Source organism: Helianthus annuus, chromosome 3 (genome assembly GCF_002127325.2).
Source record: "Helianthus annuus cultivar XRQ/B chromosome 3, HanXRQr2.0-SUNRISE, whole genome shotgun sequence".
Taxonomy (NCBI): domain Eukaryota; kingdom Viridiplantae; phylum Streptophyta; class Magnoliopsida; order Asterales; family Asteraceae; genus Helianthus; species Helianthus annuus.
Window position 1 is genome coordinate 163276231 of NC_035435.2, and position 17055 is coordinate 163293285.

The 17055-nt window shown below is 34.8% G+C and overlaps 2 protein-coding genes across 2 annotated transcripts; both read left to right on the plus strand.

The window, feature by feature from the left end:
• Positions 1–1790: 1790 nt before the first annotated feature.
• Positions 1791–7791, plus strand: LOC110932463. Its single transcript, XM_022175795.1, has 4 exons — positions 1791–2268; positions 2365–2463; positions 2991–3070; positions 7783–7791. Exons 1-4 carry the CDS (start codon positions 1791–1793, stop codon positions 7789–7791), a joined length of 666 nt encoding a protein of 221 aa, XP_022031487.1.
• Positions 5464–16855, plus strand: LOC110930504 (short-chain dehydrogenase TIC 32, chloroplastic). Its single transcript, XM_022173817.2, has 9 exons — positions 5464–10123; positions 10270–11944; positions 13974–14205; positions 14292–14371; positions 14485–14638; positions 14801–14879; positions 15018–15102; positions 15204–15250; positions 16515–16855. Exons 2-9 carry the CDS (start codon positions 11836–11838, stop codon positions 16677–16679), a joined length of 951 nt encoding a protein of 316 aa, XP_022029509.1. The 5' UTR covers positions 5464–10123; positions 10270–11835; the 3' UTR covers positions 16680–16855.
• Positions 16856–17055: the final 200 nt, after the last annotated feature.

Genomic DNA, 17055 nt, shown 5'->3' on the forward strand with positions numbered 1-17055 from the left:
GCAGGGGCTAGGTATTCCAACCATCATGGATGGCGCGAAGGCTGGCGTAAACGACCATTCACGCCGCGGATCTGTAACAAATAAGAACTATAAACTTGTTATGTTTTTGTCTTTTTGTTGCTAATACTAGGTTTTTGTTTTCTTGGATTCAAGAATTTACCCATGCATAAAAGTCTTGTTAAACTTCTTAGTTAGTCCTTTGGAAAATAATCATGCCTAAACCGAATCTTGCTACTAAGGAAGTGAAAGCCTACCAAGGGCAACAAGAGAGCAAGCACCCTACAATAGCCAACATACACCAAATCAACCTCAAACTACAGAAAAGTTGAAATATGTGTTCAAGTGTTCTAGTAAGGGGATTCCATATTCCCGAATCTTGAACCTCAGTTGCAAAGCTTGAAAATTTCCACCGGGGGTCGGAAGTCACCGGACCTAAAAATTCTATATAAGTAAATTTTTTCTTTATAAAACCAAGGGGTAAAAAACGTATATACCTAAAAAATTCTATACGAAACGTACATAAATAACACTACAGAGCGAAAAGTTCGGGGGTCAAGCGCCCCCTGGCCCCTTGAAAGCTGCGCCTCTGTTGAACATGCCTTGCCAAAAAAACTGAATTAACGTTACCCAAAAAAGATGAAGCCAAGAGACAAAAAGTTAGTATAAATGTGCACAAAATAGCATTACCAAGAGAAAGAGATAAAACAAACAATGAGAAAGTCAAGATACACACAAAAGGAGTAGTAACACCATATCAATAGAAAACACAATAAATTGTACAAAACAAACAGCATGTCCAAAACAGAATACATTGGAAAGTCAAAATCAAAGAAATAAGGATTTCAAGTTCTCAAATGAGACTTCTAGTAGAACAACATAGAAAACCGTTGAACTACACAACTATCGTTCAGAAAATAAAAAAATAGAGAAAATCATTTAGGTAAAACTAGTAGAGAATTAGAAAAAAAAAATATTTCGTAAATTGAAAATCTCATAAGAAAAAAAAATAAACTATATAAAGAGACAAAATCATGATCTTTAGAAAAAAATCAACATTAGGTTGTTCTGGTAAGAGCATCCGTACTGGGGCGTTTTTATTAAAAAAAATTTCAAAAATAACGCCCTATAACGCCCCATAACCCACTACACCCGGCGTTATAGGGCGTTTTAATCGAAAAAAATCACCCCGGCGTTACAATTAAAACGCTTATTCGAAAAAAACTAACCAATCAACGGCTAGTTTGATTTAATTTTTTTTAACCTTTTATATATATATATAGGGGAAGGTTCTATGCAGAACACTAGATATTGCGAGAACACGCAGAACAAAATGAATCACTCATTTTTTCAATGCTAAAAACCTAAAAAGTAAAGGAAAATGTTATAAATGTAAGATTTATTGTTTCTCACATTAGAATGTAAAACAAAATATGTAAAATCTTCAGTTTTTAAATTACCTACACACATGTAGGTTATGTGTAGGCTAAATTACCTACATGTATGTAGCTATGTGTAGGGAAAAAATATATGATTTTTTTATGTTATATAATACACATATGAATGTTAAAAACATAAAATTTAAGAAATATGAACCTTAAATCCTAAAATTTAGTGATTTAGAGTTGTTCTTTTTGTTCTCGCAATAATTAGTGTTCTGTAATGATTCTTATCCTATATATATATATACACAACCAAAACTCATTCACTTTCAACAAAAACAACCTCAAACACTCTCTAAAAAACCCAACTATTTTTAAAAAAACTTGACGGATTCTCCTAGTTCTTCATCCATGGTAAATTTTTACTACAACGAGTATTTTGCGGATGGCGATGGTTCGACCGATGAGGAGCTTGAGCAAGAGGCGGTTACGAGTGCTTGTGAACTAGCGGTGAGATATGTCAAGCATTCTCGTCGGCCCCAAGCAGAAAAAAATAAAAGAGGTTATATTGAAAGAGACCGACGCGCGGCACACGATCGTTTAATGAAAGATTATTTTGATGAGGCGCCGACATTTTCGAACGAATTTTTTAGGCGTCGTTTCCGAATGAGTAAGCGGTTGTTTCTACGCATAGTCGCTGACTTGGAAGCCAACTACGATTATTTTAAACAAAAACCGGATGCGAGAGGGGCACTTGGATTTACCGGTATCCAAAAGTGTACATCGGCATTACGAATCCTTGCTTATGGTAACACTACCGACATCAACGACGAGTATCTGAAAATGGCGGAGAAAACAACACGAGACAGCTTGGAGCATTTTTGTCGAGGTACAATTCTTATACTTTACTTTTATTTTTTTTAAACGACGAGTATGTTTAGAATTTTTTTGGAAGCTTATGTTTGTCTATATTTTTTTTATAAAGGTATAATTGATGTGTACGGTGCGCGTTATCTTAGAACGCCTACATGGGACGACCTTCAAAAGATTTACGAGGTACATAATGCTGAGCATGGTTTGCCTGGTATGATCGGGAGCATAGATTGCATGCATTGGTGTTGGGATAACTGCCCGACTGCATGGCGAGGCCAACACAACACACACGTGGTGACCAAAAAGGACCCACTATTATTCTTCAGGCGGTTGCTTCACAGGACCTTTGGGTTTGGTCGGCTTACTTTGGCGTGGTCGGGTCATGCAATGATATCAATGTTTTTGAACAATCGTCGTTGTTAGAGGAGTGGATTTCTGGCAAAGCTCCAAAAGCGTCGTTTTACGCAAATGGAAACTACTACCCTCATGGATATTATTTGAGCGACGGAATTTATCCTAGGTATTCGATTTTCGTGAAGACGTATAGTGATCCTATTGATGAAAAAAGAGCATACTTTAAAAAGGTTCAAGAGTCTTCACGAAAAGACATTGAGAGATGCTTTGGGGTTCTTAAACAACGCTGGCAATACTTGAGAAATCCTTGTCGTGCATGGAGCAAGCAAAAAATGAGAGATGCTATGTACGCTTGTATAATCATGCACAACATGATTTTGGAAGACGAAGGAAAGGCGATATGCCAGAACTATGTGCCAGAAGCCGTTGAGGAGGAGCATCCACAGGCGACAATGGATGAAAGAGTGAGTAATGCGCGAGAGTTGCGTTACGAACCGTACCATTCCCAGTTAATGGTTGATTTGGTACACCACGCATGGTCGGTTCGGTATGTACCACCTGAGGGAGAGGAAGAAACGGAGGACGAGGAAGTCGAAGTTGGCGAGGGTGAAGAAAGCGAAGACGAAAACTAGTGTTTTTTTTTAATTTAATCGGATGTTTTTTTTTATTTCTAGTATTGTATTTTTTTTTTAATTTAATGAAGTATTTAAGTTTTAAAAAAAAATTGAGAAATGCTTGAATGGGGGTTATTGGCATAATGTCCCACTACGCCACTTTTGCTATAATGCCCCATTGCTGACTAGGACGCCACGTGTCGGATAATGCCCTATGGTGGGGGCATTATAACCCACTACCACTACACATGGTCTAACAGAATTACTAGTTCTTGATATGAGTTCACTCTTGCAAAACGCCATATAAAATTAATACAACCCATAAAAGAGAAGTTTAACAAAATTAACTTCATAAAAAAGAAATCCACACTCCAATAACATAGGTATACCATATCAACTGAAAGTACAAGCCGCGAAGTATGAAAAAAACATCTAAAATGTTCTTCAAAAAAATGTTATAAAAAAGGAATATGGGAATTGAAACAATAAAATCAAAATCATTAAAAAATAGAATACTAACGAAAATAACTCACTAGAAAACCAATCCACGTTACAACAAAAACGTGTTGAAACCAATCCATGTACACCCAATCAACTGCAAAGTACTAGCCTCAAAGTACAAAACGTGTTGAAATGGGTTTTGTAGGTGTTGTAGTGACGGGATTACATGATCTCTCGAATGAGTTGAGTCTTGAAGAACACCAAACAAAACTAAAAACAAAAAATCAGAATTATTAAAAAAAATAGAACACTAATAAAACAACTTCACCAGGAAATCAATCCACCTTACAACAAAAACCTGAGTACACCCAATCAACCGCCAAGTACAAGCCTTAAAGTCAAAACGTGTTGAAATGGGTTTTGCAGCTGTTGTAGTGACAGGATTACATGTTCTCAAATATGAGTTGAGTCTTGTGAAGTGCCAAACAAAATTGTCAAAACATATAATAGAAGATTATCAGGAAGAACTAGATCAAGACAGCAATCCGAGCGACAATAACAACATATGTACAAGCCTCAAAGTACAAAGCTCGTTGAAGTGGGTTTTTAGGTGTTCTAGTAATCAGATTACATATTCTCAACGTTGGTTCACACTTGCAAAATGTCATTAAAATCATGGTAAAATGTTGTAATGAAAATCTCATTAAAAACATATATAACAAAAATTATCAAAATCATTAAAAAAAATACAATCACAACAGAAACAACCTTATCAAGAAAGCAATCCACACTAAAGAAAAAATCCACATACACCCAATCTACCGCAAAGTACAAGCCTCAAAAGTGCAAAGCATGTTGAAAAGGGTTTTTATGTGTTGTAGTGACGGAATTACATGTTCTCCAATGAGTTGAATCATGCAAAACGCCAAAAAAAAACTAAAAGCAATAAAATCAAAATTATTTAAAAAAAATATAATACAAACGAAAACAACTTCATCAGAAAATCAATCCATGTTACAACAAAAATCTGAGTACACTCAATCTACCGTAAGGTACAAACCTCAAAGTACAAAACATATTGAAATGGGCTTTTAGGTCTTCGAGTAAAGAAGATTGCAAATTCTCCAATGAGTCAAGTTTCGCAAAACATCATTTATAAATGTGTCAGCCACATAACTAAAAAAACCTTAGTAAAATGTTCAAATACAAATTGGAAATCTCACAAGAAAGAAAGATGAAACATTATAAAACAAGCAAAGTCAAAATCATTAGAAAAATAAAGCAATCCACGATACCATAACAACCTACATACCCCCAACCAACCGCAAAGTACAAGCCTCAAAGCAAAAAAAAACATGCTAAAATGAGTTGTTAGGTGTTGTAGTGACAGGATTACATGGTCTCGAATATGAGTTGAGTCTTACAAAACGCCATATAAAATTGTCAAAAAACCATATAATCGAAGATTAACAGGAAGAACAACATCAAGAAAGCAATTCAAGCTACAATAACAACATATATACCACCAAATTATCTACAATGTACATGCTTCAAAGTTCAAAGCATGTTGAAGCGGGATTTATGTTTTTTAGCAACCCGATTACAGGCTCTAAACATGAGTTTACTCTTGCAAAACCTCATTAAAAACTTGGCAAAATGTTCAAATAAAATTTCATAATAAAAGATATAAAAACATTAACCACAAAAAAATCAAAATCATTAGAAAGGATAGAATCTCAATAAAAACAACTTTATCGAAAGAGCAATCCACATTAAAACAAAAATCTACATACACCCTGTTAAAATGTACATTTATGATCAGTTTTAATATCATTATAATATAATGTATGTTTATGGTGTTTGTCACATGTATGTTGGACGAATGGGCTATGGAGCATGGGCTGAATGGAGTTGGGCTTTATAAAGCATGAAGATAGGAAGATGGGCTAAAAGAAGCATGTTCGTGTGAAGATGGGCTTGTCAGTTGAAGCCGGGTTATTATCAACCCGGATAAAGTGTTAGTTGGAGCGATATTTAAGAGAAAGTCCAGATGCTTCTCAATTATTCACCAAGATATTTTCTCTATCTAGAGTCTGAAGAGATAATAGCTTTTATGTTCGTTCCAGAAGATAAGAAGACTTCTAGGGTTTTATTCTGCTGTTCATCCTTTCTTGCTCTTGTCTCCTTATCGTTCTGCTGGCAAATCAGATAAGTTTATGTGTAGTCGATTATCACTTACATTCTTCTCTCTCATTGTGTTATTGCTCAGTCTGTTCGACCCAGCTGTTAGGGTTTGTAATTGTGTAGTTGTTCTTGTGAATCTCTCAGCTGTATTGTGAGAGATTTGTGTCTGTATTTCTATAGATAATCATCTATTGATGATTATCGTTTGATCTTTGGATCTTGTATTCTTCTGGTCTTACTGTTCTTGTAAGATCTTGGGTATTTTGGGGGTTTTTTCTGGTTTGGGTTAATAAAAGTTTCTCCACGTTTTGTCGCTTATTTTGTGTTAATGTTGTTTCTTGTATTATGTGTTGAGAATATATACCATTTTTGACATGGTATCAGAGCCGTAAGGCTCATAATTTGTAGTTTTTTTATCGGTTCGTTGATTCTGGGTGGTTTTTCATATATAGGGTTAGGTTTTTTTATCATTAAATTCTTCCGCTGTCAAGAAAGGTTTACATTTAATCTGCTAAACATTAGTTGTGTACAGTGGTTCAGGTTTATGAAAATTAATCGTCGTATTTGTATGCAAGAAGTCTGATTGTTTTCTGTAGTGTCTCTAGATCTGTCCCTTGCCATTTGATTCTGGTGTTTGATTGTGGGAGTTCTTTATAAAGCTCCGTTTTATGGTTCTTCCGCTGTGGGTTATTGATTTGGATTTAGAATTTTTTTATAAAGCTCTGTTTTCTGGTATTATTAAATGTTCTTGGTAATTTAATCAAGATCGTGTTTGTATTTGTTAAAATCTGGTGAAGTTTTGTTCGGTCATGTTGTTCTTTGTGTTTTTTGTGTTGTATGTTTCATTTTTTTTTGGGTTTCTCTTTGTCTGGTACGTTTTGACCTGTTTCTTGGAGTGTGTGCAGGCTCGCATCTGGTGAAATCTGTTTTGTTGTTTTTTGGTATGGCACAAATCCTAGTTAGGGTTTGTTGGAGGTCAAGGAGGTGTTCTATCATCTGTTATTCTCAAGACCTGTGTTGGTCTCTGAACCCTAGAAGGTTCAGGGCAAACTGACCAGGTGGTTTTGGTTTGTGGCTTAGTCAGTTCTTGTAGTTCTCGAAAACTACAGTTCTGATCTTTTTTTGGAGCATATTGCACCCTCTGTAAGATCTTTCCATTTTTTTTCTCGTTGTTGGTTAGTTGAAGTCGGGGTAGTGAGGACCGGCACCCTTGATTGTTTGTTATTGTTGATTCTTGTCTATTCTGTGGTTATCTGTTCTTTTGTTGCTTGTTGTTATCTGTTTTTTTTTCTTGTTGATTACTTGTATATTTTCTGTTGTGTTTTGGTTCCTTGTCTTAGAGTGTGGCTCCTGTATTAAGACCTGTCCAGGCACTATAAGTGATGAACCTGGAATCTGGACACTGATACAGCTTCGCCTTAGGGTTTTTGGTTGCATATAAGTTGACTGTTGTTTCTGTGAGTAGTTGTCCGTCTGTTAACTTGTGTTCTCCTTCTTGTATATAGTGTTCATTTACTTGTTTTTTGTCTTGGTTTAAAATTGCTAAATTGTCTAAGCATAGATTCATAAAAGCATTTGTTGAGGTCTTATGTTCATTAACTCTATGTTAGGATATAATTGTTATTTGTTATGTGAAGATTTTTTGATTGACTGCTCAATGTCTCTTGTTGAGAACAATCGAAATGTATGTCTTTCATATGAGTTGTATTTTTTTTTCTTCAAATGTTTTGTGGATTATGGTAAAGGAGTTATTTAGAATCGGTTCCTGTATGACTATTAAAATTGTTAAATGGAGGTTTGATTTCTTTTCACTGTCCATATAAATAAATAAAAAATTTAAAAGGTTTGTGTGCTATGTCTTAATCTGTTTATGTTTTCTTGTGGGTATCATGTTATCTGTTTTTTATGTGTTTTATGTGATATTTGGTTTGGATCAGGTGATTTGATTTTTTTTTGGCTGTCAAAGTGTCTTCTGTGCATAGCCGTATGTCTTATTGTTTTGTGTGGTATGGTTAGTCGAACTATGTGGTTCGTGTGTTTCTAACCAGCTGTGTTGTCAAGTGTGTTCTTGAATATGTTGTGCAGCCTTGTTTGCAGTTTATTTTGTGGTTTGTCTTGAATACTGCTAAAATGCTATTTGTTCTTGATATTTGTGTCTGCCTAGCTATGATATCTGTATGATGGGGATCATTGTCCTAAATGTTGTTAAATGTCTTGTATTTGTAGTCTTGATGTTTACTTGTCTATGATCTTGTTTGTATGATTAGCTTGAGCTGTATGGTTCATGTTTATTTAATGGTATTGTCAAGATTATTTTGTATATGTGATAGCCTTATATGTAATCTCTTGTGAGATATTTTTGGCTATGTCTTATTGTCTTGTTATTCTTTGTCTTGTGCGTGAGATATTAAATCATGTGATTTTGTACTTCTTGTTTATCAGTCTTGGTATGATTCTTATGATTCAGTATTTCGTGAAAAGTTTTTTTTAATCTAGTCATAAATCTGTTTTCTTGGTTGTTGAGTTATGTGGTTTACAACTTTAATCGTTTAACTAGTTGTATTTCTCAAGATTATTTCTTGAATGTTTATGATGATGGCCTTGTGTTTTTTCTCTTGTGTAAGAGATATTTTTCTGGTCTTAAAATCATGTGATTTTCTATTTTACCAGAGTTTGTATAGGCTGTAATTGTTGTCTGGTGTAGAAGTGTGTACTTCTCGTTATGATCAGACTTGTTCTTGAATCTTGTGATTCCTTTTTAGAAGTCGTGTGACTTTTGTGTTATCAGATATGATGTTTCTGATAGTTTTGATTGAATCGTGTGGTTCATTTTTTGTTGAGAGGTTGTAAAAGTTTTTGATTGAATCAAATTAGTCTTTAAGTTCCTCACAAGTCTTGTCATTTAGAAATGGTTTTAAAGTCTTAAAAGTCGTGTGACTTTATGTTTCATCATATATGTATGAGTGTATCTGATTTTAAAATCGTATGTTTCCGTGATGTGTAAATCTTTGTATGGTCAGATATGTTTCTGATACTATTAATGAATCTAGTGAGTCTTTGTTTTATTCTATATGGATCTGGTATTGTGACAGAACCTTGTGAATCTTTAGTCATTGTTTTACTAGATTTTTTATTCTCTTGCAAACAAGTTCATGTCTTTGTTATCTTTGGATATTCGTTTCAGTGTTAGATAAATTTGTTTTGTGTATGGAATTAGATCTTGTCGTATTGATGAGTTTTATGTCTTTGATCTGGGAAAGTGTTTTTTAGATCTGTCTAAAATTTGTATTTGGTTCAGCCTATGGGTAAATCATATATCTTGGTCTCAGATTTCGGGTTCTGAAATTTGGGTTATTTCTGATTGTTGTTTGGAATCTTGTGGTGTCTTGTTTGATCAAATTTGTGAATTTGATCTTGTTGTAGAATCATATGATTCTTTGTTAGTTGGAATATGTTTTCAGAAATGTTGATTTTTTGGTTGTTGCTAGAAGTTGTTTTGTCTGTTAGTTATTTTTCGCTAATGATTTTTTTTTTTGATGTGGATCTAAAGTTCACTATTCATTTGAAAGTTGTTGGTTTACCGAGTTGTATGACAAATTTACTTTGTATACTGTGTTGGTATGTGTCTTGTGTTTTTGATTCTCAGTGGTGGATTTAATGTTCATATGTTGGTTAAAAATCTGTGATGAAAAAGGCTGTTGTAATCGTATATCAATATGTTATATAATTTGTTTTGATGTCTTCTTCTAAAAAAAAAGGAAAGTAAGTCATTACATCTTTAGGATGGTTAAGCTGCAACAATAAAAAGGAGTGCTTGGTTGTTATATAGATTTTGGTTTGTTCAGTAACAGAAACGTATTGCCACTTGTGGGCCTTGCTACAATAGTGCGCTGGGGTTATCAAGCATGTTTGACAACTGAATTGAGGGGGGATGTTAAAAGTAGCTAAGCTATGTTTTCTTTTCTTTTCTTTTCAATTCAGTTGTTTACTATTTTTGTAAAGTTAATTGCTTATTGTATTTGTTATTCTTATTGAAGAATAATAAATAAGATGAAGGGCTGATTATGAAAGCTGATTATGAAAGTCTATGCAAGCTAAAGGGCTGTTTGGTTAAAAAGCTTAGGGGTTGGAGTTGTACAGTATGATGTCTAGAAGCAAAGGGGCTTAAGGTGTATGTCCAGGAAATTGTAACGAGTATAAAAGACTTATTGGTGTTCAGATTACAAGTCTTTGATTAGCTGTTGTGCACACTTCAACCTAAGTCACATACTGAGTTGTGTAAGTGCTTGGTAATGAATTTGTTTAGATATTAAAACTGAGGGGAGATGTTAAAATGTACATTTATGATCAGTTTTAATATCATTATAATATAATGTATGTTTATGGTGTTTGTCACATGTATGTTGGACGAATGGGCTATGGAGCATGGGCTGAATGGAGTTGGGCTTTATAAAGCATGAAGATAGGAAGATGGGCTAAAAGAAGCATGTTCGTGTGAAGATGGGCTTGTCAGTTGAAGCCGGGTTATTATCAACCCGGATAAAGTGTTAGTTGGAGCGATATTTAAGAGAAAGTCCAGATGCTTCTCAATTATTCACCAAGATATTTTCTCTATCTAGAGTCTGAAGAGATAATAGCTTTTATGTTCGTTCCAGAAGATAAGAAGACTTCTAGGGTTTTATTCTGCTGTTCATCCTTTCTTGCTCTTGTCTCCTTATCGTTCTGCTGGCAAATCAGATAAGTTTATGTGTAGTCGATTATCACTTACATTCTTCTCTCTCATTGTGTTATTGCTCAGTCTGTTCGACCCAGCTGTTAGGGTTTGTAATTGTGTAGTTGTTCTTGTGAATCTCTCAGCTGTATTGTGAGAGATTTGTGTCTGTATTTCTATAGATAATCATCTATTGATGATTATCGTTTGATCTTTGGATCTTGTATTCTTCTGGTCTTACTGTTCTTGTAAGATCTTGGGTATTTTGGGGGTTTTTTCTGGTTTGGGTTAATAAAAGTTTCTCCACGTTTTGTCGCTTATTTTGTGTTAATGTTGTTTCTTGTATTATGTGTTGAGAATATATACCATTTTTGACACACCCAATTAACCTCAAAGTACAACCCTCAGTACAAGACATGTTAAAATGAGTTTTAGGTGTTGTGGTGATGGGATTACATGTTCTCGGATATGAGTTGAGTCTTGCAAAACGCCAAACAAAATTCTCAAAACATATAGAGAAGATTAACAGGAAGAACTACATAAGGACATCCATCCATGCTACATTAAACATAAGGATACATGGTGCATCATTGGAGTTACCAAGTAGCGGCGTTTGACTTCATAGGGTTTTCGGTAACACCAGTGTCATTCACTCGGGTAGTGGGTTTGGCTATTGATTTTGGCTTCTAGTACTCGATTGTGATGGTGGAAATTTAAAGGGAACGTGACTTTCAGGCAAATGCCTAAATGGATAGTTTAGAACACCACCCATTTAGTTTGAGTAGTTTCCTTAAAAAAAAATAAGATGGCTTAATATGATTGATTGCTTTAATCTAAGTAATTTGGGTTGACCATATCGTACCTAAGAAAAAAATATAAATTATATGTTATGTTTACACCCAAAACCATAATAAAACATGAATTATATGTTATGTTTACACCAAAAACCATAATAATGAAAGTCCACATATGTGGAATCTTCCATTCACATCTTAAACTGAAGAATAAGCAACTTCTATCTCGGTTTTTTTTTTCTCACAAGTCATAAATGGCAACTTGAACAGCAAATTATCGTTGTCATTCTTTAATTTATTGTTTATTTACAAATTTGCCCCTGACACACGTGTACAAGGTCAATCCAGATCCTTCTGAGTGTATGTATATAACTGATTCTTTGTTGTCATAACTTGTCACACAACATTGGAGCAAATTACTACAAAAACCCTAAAAAAAAAGATCCACTTTTGGTGTCTCTAATTCTTGAAAAAAAGGTGAAAACATGCCTTGGCTAATTGCATTCAAGGGAAAATCTGGTTTCTCTGCAAAACACACAGCTGAACAAGTTACAAAAGGAGTTGATGGTCATGGCTTAACTGCCATCGTTACAGGTTTCTTTTTATCTCTCTTTATCTCAAAAGAACATGCAAACTTCATGTCACTTTTAGGTATTTTTCTTCAAGAATTCATGTGGGATTTTCTTTTTCCATCCAGTGGAACAGAAACTAACACATGAATGAACTGTGAAAAGAATCTTGATCTTGTGCTATGGTTGATGAGTTTGTGTTGGTTCAGGCCGCTTCAAACACACACTCAAAGCATACACAATTTACTACACTTTCTGTGTATTGACCAATTTAGTAGTATCGTTACCCGTTTGCTATTAGGTGACCCCTTTAAACAAAAGTGATAACTGATTTGACATGTACACGGCCCGTAACATCAAGATTAAACCCAACATAGTGTTTGTGATTTCATATAGCAGGGCAGAGCTAGTGTATTAGAAGGGGTAGCATGGGGCTACTCCTCAACCCCATCTCCGTACTTTTTTCGTAGTGTAAAAAAAATAAAAAAAAATTCTAGTTTTATACAAAGGATACCCTGATCCTCGGATAAAAGAAATTAGGATCCTCATATATAATTCTTTCTTTTTTTTTGTATTTTTATTTGAAAATTGCAGCAGATGAGCAGAGATGGAGTTTTAATTTAGTTATTATTTACCTATGAAAGTTTGAAGCTGTCGGTCATAACTTTTTTCCCACTACGTGTGTATTTTTTTATTTTTTTTTCCAAACTATATTTACGTGTCTCACGACCATACACGAAACCCCCTACTTTTTTTTATAACCGTGAGAACCTGCCACAGGATTGTTTTAATACCCTGTCAACCAATGAAACTAAGGGATTATTTGTTTAGCTCTTAATGAGACTTTTAATGCTTCAGATCTCTTACTGGTTGAGCGCTTAATGTTTTAGACTATTTGTTTCGTGAGCAGATGTCTGAATGGTTCAGACATTTACCTCTGAATGGTTAAGCATTATACAGAGTCTGAATAGTTAAGACCTATAATCTGAGTTGGTCAGACATTTGCCTCTGAACGGTTAAACATTATATTGGCTCTTAATGGTTCAAACCTCTTATTGGTTAAGCACTTAATGGTTCAGACCTCTTATTAGTTCAGCACTTAATTATTTAGAAGTTGCCAAACAGCCCCTAAGTAAAACACAACTTGCGTGGGCAGGTGACCTTTTAGAGGTTAAAGATAGAAACTGGATTCAAACTTGAGACTTGTTGATAATCTTGCTTAATTGGCAATTAGGCACACCAAGATGTGAACTCAGAAATGTTTATTGTAATCTCAAACCACTCGGTCAACCCTGGGTTTTACAATTTGACTTTTAACCGATCTTATGATTGAATCTTGCAACTTTTCTCTTCTGTTATTTATAAAGAAAAAGGTTTAAGTTTAAAAAAAGAGTTAAATGTCATTTTAGTCCCTCTGGTTTGGACCACTTTGGCAGTTTAGTCCAAAGGTTTTATTTTTTGCGTGTCGGTCCAAAAATGTTTCACGGTTGCCATTTTAGTCCACGGGGTTAAGTTGATCAATTATTTCTGTTAACGAGAAGGGCAATTTGGTGATTTTATAAGGCCGAATTGTCTTTCTAGTTAACAGAATTACATATAAAATGACCGAATTGACCTTCTCGTGAACATAAAAATGGATGAAATTAACCGAGTGGACTAAAATGGCAACGATGAAATCTTTTTGGACCTACAGGTGAAAAATGAAACATTTGAACTAAACTGGCAAAATAGCCCAAACCACATGGACTAAAATGACATTTAACTCTAAAAAAGAAAAAGGTGATTAGAATGTTTTTTCTTTTAAGTTTTGATGTACCAACTTTGTGCTTCCTAAAAAAGAGATTATCTTTAAACTTCTCAAGATGAAAGGACATTTTGTGGGTAACTTAAATATCTAAAGTTTGAAACTTAACATTTTGTACTATATAGATTAACTCAATAGGGATGTTTGGGGTTAAGCTATATATCCATAAATAGTTATGTTTTTAAACATTATGAGATTGTTATGTTTTTCTTTTTTTAATTTTCATCATCTTAAAAAATGATATGTTCAGGTCCTACAAGTGGTATTGGGCTGGAAACCGCGCGTGTGCTTGCTTTGCGTGGTGTACATGTAGTTATGGCAGCCAGGAATGTGAAAGCCGCTACAAAATGTAAGGAAGACATAATAAAGGGCTGCCCTAATGCTACCATTGATGTTATGGAGCTTGATTTGAGCTCACTGGAATCTGTCAGAAACTTTGCAAATGAGTACATTTCCAAGGGTCTACCCCTCAATATCCTCGTGTAAGAGACGTTACACTTTCTTTTAATCATATCTAAAGTTTAATTTAAAGTTACAAGTCTAACTGATTGTTTTTTGTCGTTTGTAGTTGCAATGCAGGAGTGATGGCTCTTCCATTTACCCTTACCAAAGATGGAATTGAGAGTCAGTTTGCAACTAACTATCTTGGTATGACTTGGCCTAGTGTTATCATGTATTGCGATGTTTGTTTCACATGTCACACTTTTGTTTCTCCTAGGATAAAATTGTAATAATGGAAACCGTGTTTTCTTATGATTTAGGACACTTCCATTTGACGAATCTGTTGTTGGATACGATGAAAAATACTGCTAAAAACTGTGGAAAAGAAGGAAGGATTGTTATAGTTTCATCAGAACTTCATAAGATGACTTACAAAGAAGGAATCATGTTCGACAAGCTAAATGATGAAAAATGGTATTAAATATAAACTATAAAGGCCATTCCTTTAGCATGTTTTCTATATTACAGATTAAACTCGTACCCACATAAAACATTCAAAACTTAATGTGGATTTTCTGGATTTGATAATATATATGGTACTAGAATTCACCTAATATCCATATGTCAACTTTTCAGCTACAACAGTTACCTTGCATATGGACAGTCCAAGCTTGCAAATATTCTACATGCTAATGAGCTAGCAAGGCGCCTCAAGGTAAAAAAAAAAAAAAAAAAAAAAAAAAAAAAAAAAAAAAGCTTCCACTTATATCAATAACTTTGGTCTTAGTTTATTCAATATACGGTCGTTGCTAAGTTGTGTTGTGACAAACTGCATATTCATCATCGAGTACAGGAAGAAGGGGCTGACATAACTGTTAATTCATTGCATCCTGGACTCATTGCAACAAACCTTTCACGTCACTCGAGTTGTATGTCAGGTAATTATTAATTTGCGATTTATGATTTTTTTTTTCAAAAAACATTTATCATTTTTCCTTGTTTACGATGTTAAGCTTATCTTTCTACTTTCTTGACATAGTATGCTTATTTGGAGTCATCAGACACTTTCAAAAGAATATCCCACAGGTTTGTTCTTTATGTCTTTCTGCATCTATTAGTATTTGAGTAAATTACAAAACTTGTCCTTTATGTTAACACTAAATTGCAAAGTGTATCATTTGTCTTTAAAAAGTATAAAAACGTACTCGATGTTTGCAAACCCTTACATGTTACATCCTTTAGCCCTAACTCAGTTAGTTTTTATGGTTAAATCTGACTAAGTGGACCCCACATAAGGGGTATTTTGGTCATTTTACCTAAATGTTAAAATAAAATAATCATAAAAAACAATAAATAAAACAATTATCTTTAAAATTATATGTATACTTATAAATATATGCAAACATCATATAACATACCCTCCTTTCTTTCTCTAACAATCCTACCATCACCACAACCCACCTGCCGCCGCCACCGCCACCACGACCCACCTGCCGCCGCCACCACCACCACCCACCTTCCACCACAACAACTTCACCCCAGGTCGCCCCCCTCCTTCTCTCTCTCTCTCTAACTATCCTACCACCACCACAACCCACTTGCCACCACCACCACTTCACCGCTAACTCCTTTAACCTTTAGGGTTTCGTTTTCGGATCTGTAACAATTGGTGGTTTGATTGAGGTGTGATTAAATAGAAAAGTTCGATTTGTTTCATATTTTGATGATTTATTTAGATCCAGCGGTGGTCGTCGTTGGTGAGGGTGTTGACGGTGGTGGGGTTTTGCAGCAGGAGTGGAGGTGCGGTGGTGGAGGTTCGGTGGTGATGATGGAGGTACGGTGGTCGATAGTGGTGGAGGTGCGGTGGTGATGGTGATGGTGTGTAGATGGTGTTGGTGATAGTTGTGGGTGTGTGTGAGAGATAGAGAGAGGAGGGAGAGATCTGGTCAGATTGATTTTCGATCTTGATTTTGGATCTTGAAGAAACTTTTATATGCTTTTTCTAATATTGTTTTATATAAATACATATAGTAAAAAGACTAATTTACCCTCAGATGGGGTCAACTTGGTCAGATTCAACCATAAAAATTAACTTAGCTAGAGCTAAAAGACATAACGTGCAAGGTTTTGCAAACATCGAGTACGGTTTTTTGCATGTTTTGAAGATAAAAGACATAGTTTGCAATTTGGTGTGAACATAAAGGACGGTTTTTATAATTTACTCATTAGTATTTTCATTTTGTGGATCCGGATCAAACAGAGATGTGACCCACAAAATATTGATGTCGGTCTGTTATAACCAATAACTGATAACTGACAATTGACCATTGTTACTTGATTTTGGTTTCAGGGAGCTTCAACCACCTGTTATTTAGCATTAAACCCAAAGGTTAAAGGAGTTAGCGGCGAGTATTTTGTTGACAATAATGTGGCTAAAGCGAATCGTAAGGCCAGAGATGTTGAGTTGGCAAAGAAACTATGGGAATGCGGTATGGAGTTGACCAAGTCAAAGTAAATTTGACACTTATTTTGGTGGTCCCTTTGTAAAATAGTCCATGTTTTCTATTATTTTGTGATTTTGTTTTTGTATGATTTTTTTATAAGAACCGGTGCGGTGTCATGTAATGTGCACGTATTCAATTCTATGTAATGTTGAAATGTTTTTTGGTATTACTTTAGTCTCGTGTTATACTTTTTGGAGTAAATTACAAGTTTTGTCCTTTATGTTTACACCAAATTGCAGGCGCTGTCCTTTAGCGCAAAAGTTGACAAGTTTTGTCCTTAATGTTGCAAAATCTTACACGTTATGTTCTTTATGTCAAACCCAGTTAGATTTTTTGGTTAAATCTGGTCATGTGCCTTGCACATGAGGGTATTATTGTCATTTCACC